We start from the raw sequence: 12,848 nt of genomic DNA, 5'->3' as shown, positions 1-12,848 counted from the left end.
CTGCGTTCCGTTTAGAAAAAAACAAAAAAAGACAAAGCAGGCCGACCGTCGCCCAAACCACCGTCTCCCGATAATACTGAGTTCGTTACATTTAGACGCCATGTCAAAACAAAATATTTAAAAATAACGAGCAAACTGAACGAAAAATTAAACGAAAATAAAACAGGCGCATTCAGATGTGCGCGATTTATGCTCAAGGGCTATTCGTCTTCCAGGTCAAAATCTCTTGTGAGCAATGGTAGAGATAGAAGAGGGTACAGCACTGTTGTACGCAGCACGGACGTGTAGATTTTCAATGTAACAGCGCCTCTTCGAGGTGGTTGCGGAAAACTCAAAGATTGAAAAACAATAAAATCCCCTTCCGATGACGATTTAAAAAGTATTTCAGAAACATACTTTCGAGCCTTTCTTGTTTCGTTTTTTTGTGTGCAAAATAATAATAATAATAATAATAATCAAGAGTTAGCAGTCAATAAACTGCTTTCAAAATATGCAGCAAGGGTGTGGATGGACTGTTGGCAATGTAATGACTATACACGTAACGGTCGTTATTTATTTTGTAAAAGCGCATATCCACACTTCCACAGGCTTCCATGGCTTTCACTGTACTTCAGCACCACGGACAGAGAAAGAGAAATCGAATTTGTCAGGGTTCACATTGTTTTGTTTCACCTAGAGATTCAAGATTAGTAGCAGCAACTGTTGTTTTATAGTCACACACTGCCCCCGTCAATGCAATAGAAAACTAATAAAATAAAAGACCAACTTTCTTGACTCCACCTGTAGATGGCCTTGTCTGTTCAACATTGGCCCCTAAGCACACTGACTTGCCATTTGTTAACCTCTTTTAGTACAACAGAGATATATAGGAAAAAACTCCCTCTCCCTCCCCCTCGCCCCCCCCCCTCTCTCTCTCCCTCTCTCTCTCTAGCTGAAGATTCTTATAATGTAAAACCATCCATGTTAAATAATGTTCATATAAGATTATGTCAGATGTGTCATATTCTGAGGTCACTTCCAACTCCAGTACACTTCTTACCTTAATGTTCTTGGACGTTCTGAGGCACTTTTATAGCTAATGCAACAGCACCATCAGCTGAGATGAAGTAGAATGACACATCGAATGGTATTTCATTTCATGTAAAATTAAAATAAATAAAATATGATCATAGTGTGAATATGTGACAGTAGACATACAGACAGACTTACAGTACAGATGAATAGACAATATAGGTTGGTATAGGGCAGATCAAAGAGCAGTGACCCATATGGTAAATGGGCTGTCACACTTTCCTACTTTGGGTATTCAAAGCGCTTCATACCGTTACCTCATTCACCGACTGATGACAGAGCATTAAGAGCAATTTGGGATTCAGTATCTTGAACAAGTACACTTTGACATGGTTACAAACATCTGGGTTGAGAAATGACCACACTCCCACTGAGCCATAACGTCCCACCAACATTGGGTGGAATCAATATAAAATGAGCAGGCAGCCAAACAATGAAACCCCCTGACCTTTCATTAATCTTCTTTTTCAAATTGAGCTAAAAAAGCCAGTCATGGTAGTGCCTTAAATCGTTTGCGTGTGTGTGCTCATTTTCAGCATAGTCCTGCAGAGCACCGCCTTGTACACATCATGGTGGTGCATTATTTAGGCCGAGTCTGCTCAGCAACAGCGGGCAGAATTATTAATATTCATGTATGTTACACTTGAAACACATTTCATCTCAGTACGACCACTTTTTCTGCATAAATTATATGAATGCAAAGGGTGGCTAACAGGCTATTTAATCCTTGTGTTGGATTGATTCTGGTCTGCATGACATGACCGATAAACATATTGTTTGGCACAGTGTCTCATGTGAAGAGGCGGCTCAAGCAAATAAATTGCAGAAATGGAAACACATTGTGGGTCAGCTGGTGTCATATTGATTGTGTCAGCTAATTAGTGCATTCAATGAGGTTGAAATTTGTGTGATGTTATCGTGGGAGCAGAAAGCATGTGAGTGCTGAAATAATTTAAAATGAGCTTACCTGTTGGTCAACATTGGAAGGTTCATTGAAGGAGGGGGCCGGAAGAAAAGAGAGGGAAAAAAAGTTAGTATTCAGACCAATGATAACATTTACTTTGATGCAAGTAATGTTGTCACAGGAAGTCCCACAAGGATAGAAAAAAAAATCATAAACCGCAGGAGTCTCAACATGTCTTTAATTAGGTGAATAACATGTAAATACAATCAAGGTTTTTAGATGCATATTTATGTCTACAACATTTACAATAAACTTGATATTTTGAATATGTGCTCTACATTAAGTACATACTCCACCAATGCACATCCGTTCACAGTCTTTTGATGCACTGAAAAAAAAGAGTCCTCCTACACTGTTCACCAAAAAATGTATTAATTATAATGTGCTAAAGGTAGAAATGAAAAGTGGAGAAAACAAACTTTTGACTCTGATTCGCCCAGCTATCCAGCTTTTCATCAAGCGATACGTGTTATCAAGTATCGTGTCAGTCCTACAGTACAGTATGAATGAACAAATCAGTCATTGGTTTTCACCATCCAACCATGATTAAATGTGGAGCACTTGAGCCAACAATAACACGGCCAGATATCAGAACATATTTCTCCACTTCATGACTTTGGCGCCATATATGTTCATTTTTTTTTCTATGCCGCATCACAGACACGCGTGCGCGCGCACACACACACACACACACACACACACACACACACACACACACACACACACACACACGCACACGCACACGCACACACACACACACACACACACACACACACACACACACACACACACACACACACGCACACGCACACGCACACACACACGCACAAGTATTATCCTTGAAGCACTGACTTCACAGTGAATGTCATCATAATAGTTGAGGTTGCATGTGTGTAAATTGTATGTAGTTGAAAAGAGTCCCAAATAAAACAACTTAACTTTCTTTTTTTTGACAAAATCAACTTTTATTTCAAGATGTACTTAGATTCCAAACCATTCCATTTCAAAGTAGTATTAAAAGCCTAACAAAAAAATATTGTTCATCATTGGGTGAAATATTGATGCAGGTCACAACAGCAACAGCACTGACTAATATGAACACGAAAAAAGTAGAAACAAAAAGACAGATTTGCTTCAAAATAAACCTAACAAAACAGCAGGGTTAAAAACACATTGCCTCATTTGGATTTTAAAAAAACGAGGAAGAGTCTGGTGAGTTTGAAATCTCAAACTATATCGCGCTCGTTGCGAAACATTTTACACGTCTGGCATTCACATGACACAAAAGATATCAGATGATCATAAAAGAGAGAAAAATAGAAACAGAGCCAACAATTGGTGCAGAAAGATTGCAAGAGAGATCTCATCCAGCAATGAATAAACAATACAGTATAGCCTGAGTAGCATGACAAGAAAGGTTACTCTTTAGAACTATCAAATTAAAATAACAAACACAAAACAAAAATAAAATAACATCCGATAACATGCTAATTTAACGCTATTTCAGTTGTTTGTTTCGCACAATTATTTTCAAGTTGAATAATTCCATGCATAGATAAAAAATAAATTACAAACATTTCACATAATTGAAACATCTGTCTTTTATGATGTTTACAGTTTGTTATCACAACCTATACTCACCGTCCACACCACCTATAGCTGAATTGTATTGCATCGTGATGCCGTGCATAGTTTAGGACCAAAAATTACTTGAAATACATAAATAACATTACAAATGTCAAACACCAAAAGGAATGTATACTCAATGAAGTATCCGGTGAGTGCATTTAACAGCCTTAAAAATATGTTTTAATATTTTGTTTTCAGAACTCAATGAACACAAAAAGTCAACACATGAAGCTAGGTTTTAGATAAATAATTTCAACAAATATATATTATTAATATGACCAATTGGGGAAAACAAATCAGGATGGTACTGTAAGTAAATATCCATTTTCGAATCTGCTTTATCCTCCTTAGTGTCGTGGGCATGTTGGAGACTATCCCAGTTTTCTTTGGGCAGTAGGCAGGAGGCACCCAGAACTGTTTGGCAGCCAATCGCAGGTAAATGAACTTAAACTCTGATATTGTGGTTGCATAAGTGTGGACGCCCTCTTGATTGGGATGAACCAGTGTTCAGAATTAACAAATCAGATTCACACTCAAGTTCAAGGAGAGTCTGCACACACCTGCCACAATTTAAAACGCATCTGATCAACTTCAAATTATTGTCCAGATATTCAAGTGCACTTTTCCTGGCATTTTCTGCTTTCCGCAGAAGTCTTAACGTTTTGTGCAAACACTGACAGCCATTTCAAGCTGATCCAAATTTCCTCAACTTTGGCAAGTTTTGAGAATATTATCGTGAGTTTATTTTTTATCAAAGAAAATCAGGCATTTGAACAAGGGTGTTTAGATTTTTACAACCAGTGCATCTCCAAACATTGCACCCGACCAGTTTTCAAGTAATCACATAACAAGGATGAGTGGGACCAGCCTGAAGCTTAATAGTAGATCTTTCTGCACTGGTTCGCCTCAAGGTGTTCTTTTGATAAGCCGCACTCCTTTTTTTTAGCGTGTCAGTATCCGTGTTAGAACCGAAGCGAAAGTCACCCCTCCATGAGCCGGTGGTCAGAAATGGATCATAGCGATCATCTTTAAGCAATGTCCCACAGCGACCGAAATCGGTAAAACTTGGTGGGTAATACGTTGACGGGAAAACGGGAAAACTGGCAGCGGTGGAACGATACACAGACCTACGGCGACAGAGCTTAAAATAAAAAACTCCAACGATTAAAAGGATTAAGAGGAAAGAAACGGTGAACAGTGCAATAACCAAATAGAGCGTCAAATTATCGCTGCCCTGAGATTCTTCTGCCAGCTCAAAGAGTTCTTGTAGAACTGGAAACCCCTCACCAATGGCGATACTAACTGTAGCTGTGGAAGATAGAGCATCTGGCCCGTTATCCATGACCACAATAAGAATTGTTTGCTTCGGTTCATCAAGCTCCACAAAGGCTCGCATGGTTCTAATTTCACCTGTGTGTAAGCCCACCATGAACAGATTGGGCTGTGTTTCTTTGATTATTCTATAAGACAACCACGCATTGTGACCTGAGTCCGCGTCTACAGCCACCACCTTGGTCACTAAATAGCTTCTTGGTGCTTCAAAGGGAACTATGTCCTCGGCAACGAAGGCTTGCACAGGATATAGAACCACTGGCGTGTTGTCATTTTGGTCTACAATAAAAACGTTGACGGTGCAAGTGGTGGTAAGTCGGGGCTCGCCTCCATCTCGGGCCTCCACCTTGATTTGGAAGTAAACTGACTGCTCGTAATCAAAGACGCGCAATGTGAAAAGGTCTCCCGTTTCCATGTTCATGGTAAATAATGAAAAAATGTCCGCATTTGTCTCTTTTGGTATTTGGTAAATCAATTCGGCATTAGATGCATCGTCCACATCCTGTGCCGTTACTTTCAAAACAAAGGTGCCAGTGGGTTGGTTTTCCAAGATGTTTGTGGTATACTCGTGTTGGGTAAAAGTTGGAGAGTTGTCATTTACATCAGTAACCATGATGGATAAAACTTTTCGGCTCTCCAGTGAGGGTGAGCCTGAGTCAGTCGCAGTAATGGTAATGTTATATTCCGATTGAACCTCTCTGTCAAGCGCAGCAGCCGTCACTAACATGTAATAATTTTTCACTTCTGAGACAATTTGAAATGGGACGTTGTCAGGAATGGAACAATTGACGTGCCCACTCTTTCCAGTGTCCATGTCATAAATATTGATGAGGGCCACCATCGTTCCGGGTTTGGAGTCTTCCATTATGTTCGCAGACGCCGACTTGATTTCAATCACAGGTTTGTTGTCATTGACGTCAATGACATCGATGATGAGTTTACAGTGGGAGGCCTGGCCACCTCCATCTTTAGCTTGCACATCCAACTCGTGAGTACTCGCCTCCTCGTAGTCAAGGACACCCGCAACCCGAACTTCACCGCTCAGAGGGTCAATGTCAACAACTCCTCTGGTCTTGTCCGTCAGGTGACTGAAAGAGTATGTTATCTCCCCATAAAGGCTTTCATCCAAGTCTGTGGCATTCAGTTGAGCTACTAAAGTCCCTGTGACAGAGTTCTCCAATACAGATGCCCGATAAAACCTCTGGCTGAAAACAGGGACATTATCATTGGCGTCCAAAACACGTATACGGATTGAAGCGGTCCCAGTTCTGCCTGGACTTCCCTTGTCGATGGCATTGATTGTCAGCATGTGTTCCGCTTGTGCTTCTCGATCTAATGGCTTTTTCAGAACAAGCTCTGGATATGCATTTCCATTTATTTGGGTACTGATTTCCAAGCCAAAATGGTCAATCGGGATCAGTTTGTATTCACTGACAGAGTTTGTGCCCAAGTCTGGGTCATGCGCGCTCTCCAGAGGAAAACGCCTGCCAAGAACTGTGGACTCCACCATATCAAGGGTGATCTCCTCTGCGGCAAACACTGGAGTGTTGTCGTTTATGTCTGCAATGTCCAAAAGTAGACTGAATGCTTGCAGGGGCTTCTCAAGTAAAAGCTGATGCTGGATGGTGCATTCGCTTCCTTGTGCGCAGAGCTCCTCTCGGTCGATCCTTTGGCTGATCAAAAGATTGCCTGATGACAGGTCCAGTTCACACAGCCGACTGGCTCCATCCGAAACAACACGGGCACGACGAGCACCAAGCTCCCTCGCCTCCACACCAAGATCTTTTGCAACGTTTCCAATGACTGAGCCTGGCAAGATCTCCTCATGGAGGATGTAACGCACCTCACCGGATGACACGGAAAAAATCAGACAAAAAAAGAATAATTCCTTCCAATGTTCAAAGTTGATTCGGTGGTTCATTTTGAGAAATTCTATTAGTAAATCGTCAAAAGATGAGCTAAATCCTAAACATGCTCCTGAAAATATCGAAAAGAAAATTGTGCTGCAATCCAACGCTTCCCTGCTTCTCTAGCCGAGTTACTCACGCTCTATTAGGGAAGCTGTCAGCTTGGATTCTGTAGTCTCATTTCTCTCTCTCTCCCATTCTCTCCCCCTCTGTCTCTCTCTCTCACAACACCCACACTATATTTTCTATGCCTCCGTCACACACACACACACACACACACACACACACACACACACACACACACACACACACACACACACACACACACACACACACACACACACACACACACACACACACACACACACACAAACGCAGCACACTTTTTCTCTGCATCCATCACATAATCATGCACACACAGACATACACAGCCTTCAGCTCTCACCCAATGCTCCAATTTCACTGACACAGTTAAAGCAGAACACGCCATAACTGACTCAAATATTCAAAGAGCGTCGCCACGAGGCTGAGTACAACAATTACAAGTCTGTATGATTGCAAAACAGAACTGACTTTAAGGTCAAAAAACACTTGAGAAGCAATTTTATCTTTGGCCATGTGAACGGTGAAAGGTAATTTTCTAAAACCCAAAATCATATAACAAACAAACTCAATTGCATGCCAGAACAAATGCACGGAATCAAACCTACAGATAAAAATTATTAGATGGTAGAGTATTAAAAAAAATATTTCCCCTCTGTCAAGCTGGATAAGTGAATTATTCCATCCATCCATCCATCCTTCATCCTGAAATTCAAAATTATTTTTGCAATAAATTCATTGAAAGCAAATGTAAAATGTCCTTAAAAGAGTAGATATACGTTAAATGAATTGAGGCCTCAAAACACTGCATATTAAATGGATATACAAAGTTTACAAACACCACTTCAACAGCCAGGTTTAGCTTTTTGTGACATAAAAAGTGAGAACAAGGTTAATTATTTAAAAATTATGTCCAAAATTCTGTCCAAACTTATTTTGATCATTATTTTTTTATTTACATTATGAACAAAGCTCACGTGAATTTTAAAAAAATCTACATGAAAGTCAAGTTGATTAACGTCTGCCCGGAGCGTACAACTTTGACGTCGGGCCTACAACTATCAAAACGTCTCAGCCACCCCGGGCCGACAACTTCTTCAAGGAAATATATATATATATATGTGTATTTTTGTCAAATCAAACGTTTGTTTTATTCAATAAAACAAAAGCTACAAGCAAACCGCTACAAGCCACGTGGACTAATTGGCTAATTGCCAAACGAACGTTCATATGGCAATTTCCATACTCGGCACGGCAACCAATCAGAAGCCTGTTTCGTGCTTCGGACTCCACCATGACTGTAACGTGTACTTGAGAGTTTTGAAAAGCGCTTAGAAAGAGGAGCCCACGTGGCTTTTAACAGACAACGTAACGCAAATGTTGCATTGTGCACCATGACGACAACTGGAGCAAAATCTTCAGCAAGGGATATTTACCATAAATTAAGCAAGGGAGCATTTGTGGTAGGTACTTCCTTAATTAAAAAAAAACCTTTATACTTTGCAACAATGTTTTTTTTTGTTGCGATCAGTCGTCTTATTGTGTTTCAAGTTGTGAAAAATAGGGCAGGCAACTTTATGGCCGGGCAGGCAAATTTATGGCCGGGCAGGCAACTTTTCAGAGTTGTCTGCCTTGGTGTCCGATTTTTGTCATGAGTTTCACTGCTGTAAGTCAATTTCTCAAAACGATTTGTACAAGTAGCAAAACATTATGATTCCCTAGTAATCTAGCCAATTTCTTTCTCAAACGCCTGTGAACATGTCCCTGTGTCTCTGAACTTGTCAGTGACATTAGAATGACACGTAATTGTATCATTGTGTGCAGACAAGGCAGGCAAATTGCTCAGTCATGTTGTCAAGAGTAAAGAGTGTACACTGCGACAATGTTGTGACGTATACGATGGCTAAAGTTTTGATTCCTGAATATTAGGACGAAGTCTTTGCAAATGGAGAGGATTGAGTGCAAGACCCTGGGCAAGAACAATATGTTGAAAAACCATGTCATAGCAATGCAGAGAAGAAAATACAGCATCAAATGGTGTGCGTGCAAATGCATGCGCACACACGCGCACGCACCCACACAAACACACACACATACACACACACGTGCGCGCGCGCACACACACGCACGCTTTCTTTGACATGATTCAGGATCGAGCAAAGTAACAGTGAAAAGATTTTATACCACTGCATTATTTAAAATCTGCGCTTAATTGCAATTTACTTACTTTCTCATTCCAAATAAATCTTCACATTTAAATTCTAATTCCATTGGCATGGTACACCAGTCATTCATATTTTCCATTCAGATTAAGGCTACCAGACTCAGTTTTACAGTTGTCTTTCCTCTTCAGAAATAGTAATGTAAGATAAACTGAATTGTAGCGTAAAAACGTGACAGTGAGAAATAATCCTTGTTAGAGAGAGGGAGAGAAAGAGATACACCACACAGATAAGCAAGACAAATACATTACTTTAAAATAAACTGGTGATGAAGTGAGTTGATCAAGTTAACAGTAAAATGGAAACTGCAAACTGAATGAGATTGTAGTTAAAATAAAAATCGGCATGTTAGCTAACCTAGAGAAGGTCGATGAATAGATGGATAGCAATGTAACGGAGTAATGCGTTGAGATTATTAAATTATGATGGAAGTGATGCAACGGCTCACAGTGTGGCACCACCGTCCTCCCGTAGCTCAAGCAAAGCTAACTGGGAAGTCCTATGGTAAATCTCATGTCACCGACAGTCTGGATTAACTTGTATTTTCATGGCGATATCTCACCTTGTTTTCCCTTTCCTCCTGTGTGGTGTATAGTATAATTAGTTCCCTGATTTCTTCCGAGTTCACATTACTTTTTTTACCGCTATTTAATCTAAGTTTTGTCGAGTGGAAGTTTCTAACAGTTGATCATGCTTTATACGAATAATAATAATAATAATAATAATACATTTAACTTCCAATCTTCTTTCTGAACACTCAAGGACACTTCACAATCAAAAGAACAACTGTTTCACTGTTGCAGTCATTTCCGAGACGAAACCCATGCAACTTCACCTATCCCTTATGCCATAGTGTGTGGGGGCAATAAAAGAAATAAATAAGACACATCCACAAGTCTGGTATTATTAAGATGGCAGCAACATGGAGCTCAAGACGGTCACCACTGTGACACCCGTCACAACCAAACAGATAGACAGCTAGATGAACGGACGAACAGATGGATAGATAGATAAAAGTGAGGGAATAATCATCAAATAATTATTTGTACCTCAGGTGACCCTTGAGTATCTCCAAAAATGTCATCAAAGTCACAAGGACTTTTCTTCAGAGTTTGGTCAGCAGGGAGCGTGCTGTCATTATAGGAAGATACAAACTTAAAGTCGCTGGTTCTGGAACCTGTTGTCAGGTAGGCGTCATAGTTGTAGGTGCTGCGTAAAGTTCCTGTGCCGTCAACATCTGCGTAATTAGGTGGCAGATACGCGCCGGGGATGGCAACTGCCCCATCAAACAACAGTCTCGGCTTTCTCCTGCGACAAAACCTCACACCCAGGACGATTATGATGAAGGTCAGGAAGAAGGTGGACACGGACACCAGCGCGATGATCAGGTAGGAGGTCATCTTGGAATTTTTGTCGTCATAAGAAATGTCCTTCAGTTCTGGCACCTCGGCTAAGTTGTCAGAAATAAGCAAATACATTGAGCAGGTGGCAGAGAGAGGGGGCTGTCCGTTGTCTTTTACAGTCACAATCAGGTTCTGTTTCATGTTGTCGGATTCCAAAATGTCCCGCTGTGTCCTGATCTCGCCACTGTGTAGACCAATGGTGAAAAGTCCTGGGTCTGTGGACTTGACAATATGATACGACAGCCAGGCATTTTGTCCAGCGTCGGCGTCCACCGCAATCACTTTGGACACCACAGAGCTTGCATGTGCACCTTTGGGGATCAGGTCGGTCATGAAGGAGTTGCTTTGCAAGGAGGGGTACAAAATCTGAGGAGAGTTGTCGTTCACGTCTGATATAAAGATGCTAATGCTCACGTTGCTGCTCAGCGGAGGAGAACCATTGTCTTGGGCCATGATGTGGACTTGAAAACTTCTCAAGTGTTCGTAGTCAAACGACCTGATAGCATGGATCACCCCTGTGTCTCCGTTCACAGAGACATAAGACGATGATGGGGCACTGTTTATCTCAAAGGGTACCAGAGAATAAATCACGGTACCATTCTGTCTCCAATCAGGGTCTCGAGCACTCACAGAACATAAAGTAGAGCCAGCTTTGTTATTCTCACTCACATAAGCACTATAGGACTGTTCCTCAAACACGGGTGGGTTGTCATTGATGTCTCCTACAGTCAAGTGAATGCTTTGAGAGGATGACAAAGGAGGAGAGCCCTCGTCAATGCCATTGATTGTAATATTGTAATCAGAAACACGTTCGCGGTCAAGTTGGCCAGTGGTCACAAGAGAATAATAATTTTTAATGGAAGGAACTAGTTTAAAGGGGACAATTTGTGCTATGGAGCAGCGCACTTGTCCATTCTTTTCAGAATCTCGATCATGCACGTAAACGATGCCCACCTCTGTACCAGGTGGCTCATTCTCTGCAACTGAATTTGATAGAGATTTTAAATTGATCACAGGAACATTGTCATTCATGTCAGTGATATAAATAATCACCTTTGCATAAGAGGACAGCCCGAGCCCATCTTTGGCCTTCACACGTAATTCATATGATGTGCTCGATTCATAGTCAACAGTGCCAATGACAGTAATATCACCCAATTTACGATCAATGCAGAATATATTTTTCACATCTTCTGTAACATGACCAAAATCATAGCTCACATCTCCATTGACTCCTACATCAGCATCCGAAGCACCAACTTGAATCACTAATGTCTTAGGAGGAGAGTTTTCAGGCAGGCTGACTTTATAAACGGCCTGGCTGAATACGGGGGTGTTATCATTTGCATCCAGCACAGTGACACGTATGGCCACTGTACCTGATCCCCGTGGAGAGCCGCCATCAAAAGCTGTGAGAAGCAAATTAACGTCGTGTGTTTGTTCACGGTCGAGTTCTTTGGCAAGAACGAGCTCAACTGTGTTACCACTGACAGACAAAACAAAATGATCATTTTTCTTGAGCAAATACTGCTGAACTGAATTTTGTCCCACATCCGCATCGTGGGCCTCCTCTAACACAAAACGAGCTCCTTTGAAGGCTGACTCGCTTATCTCCAAATCAATTAAGTCATCATTAAACACAGGTGCGTTGTCATTTATATCTTGAATGTGCAAATTAATTCGATGGAGCTCCAGTGGATTCTCCAACACGACTTCCTGTTTCAGGACGCACGAAGCCTTGTCACCACACAGCCCCTCTCTGTCAATCCTGTCGGCCACAATCAGCTCTCCGCTTCTCACGTTCAGATCACAGTAACGTTTACTGTACCCGTCGGCGTCGATGCGCGCTTTCCTGCCAGACAACGCGCTCGCCTCCAAACCGAGATCCTTGGCTAAATTTCCAATCACCGAACCTTGTTTCATCTCCTCAGGGAAGGAAAAGCTCACGTCCCCGTGTGCGGATTGTGTCAAAAAGAAAAGTAAATAAAAGATGTTCGATGGACACAAAGCCATTTTAGAAACCATCAGTGCGCCTTCCGAACGGGTCGGCAAACAATGCAGTCGACAAAATCACTCACATCCACAACACAATTAAAAAGGGCGTTCAATGATTGTAAAGCAGGTCTACAGCGCCATCGTGAGTATAGTTTCATGTCACACAGACAATATAAACTACTCAATTGGTCATTATTTCAAAATAACTTTTGTCGCATTCATT

The 12,848-nt window shown here is 41.3% G+C and overlaps 2 protein-coding genes across 20 annotated transcripts in view; both read right to left on the bottom strand.

Moving 5' to 3' along the window:
* The window catches only part of LOC148901447 (protocadherin gamma-A4-like), a 204,888-nt gene that overhangs the window by 136,696 nt on the left and 55,344 nt on the right, over positions 1–12,848 (bottom strand). Inside the window, exon 1 of one of the 19 annotated variants that reach the window (XM_088986973.1) lies at positions 10,277–12,688. The exons of the other annotated variants lie outside the window; for them this stretch is intronic. Coding sequence (XP_088843099.1) covers positions 10,277–12,655 — 2,379 coding nt within the window. The 5' untranslated portion in view covers positions 12,656–12,688. Of the gene's footprint in view, positions 1–10,276; positions 12,689–12,848 lie in introns of those variants that run through there. 19 annotated transcript variants of the gene reach the window in all.
* On the bottom strand, positions 3,005–7,894 carry LOC148901448 (protocadherin gamma-A2-like). The gene has a single exon (XM_089023790.1). It carries the CDS (start codon positions 6,915–6,917, stop codon positions 4,497–4,499), a length of 2,421 nt encoding a protein of 806 aa, XP_088879916.1. The 5' UTR covers positions 6,918–7,894; the 3' UTR covers positions 3,005–4,496.

This window comes from Hippocampus bargibanti, linkage group LG02 (assembly GCF_051943395.1).
Source record: "Hippocampus bargibanti isolate YZ-2025 linkage group LG02, ASM5194339v1, whole genome shotgun sequence".
Lineage (NCBI taxonomy): Eukaryota > Metazoa > Chordata > Actinopteri > Syngnathiformes > Syngnathidae > Hippocampus > Hippocampus bargibanti.
Note: the sequence above shows the minus strand (reverse complement) of the source record. Positions and strands in the feature narration are given on the sequence as shown.

Bases quoted from the DNA above. Each gene is read 5' to 3' on its own strand.
- LOC148901448 (XM_089023790.1), bottom strand. From the start codon at position 6,917: ATGAACCACCGAATCAACTTTGAACATTGGAAGGAATTATTCTTTTTT.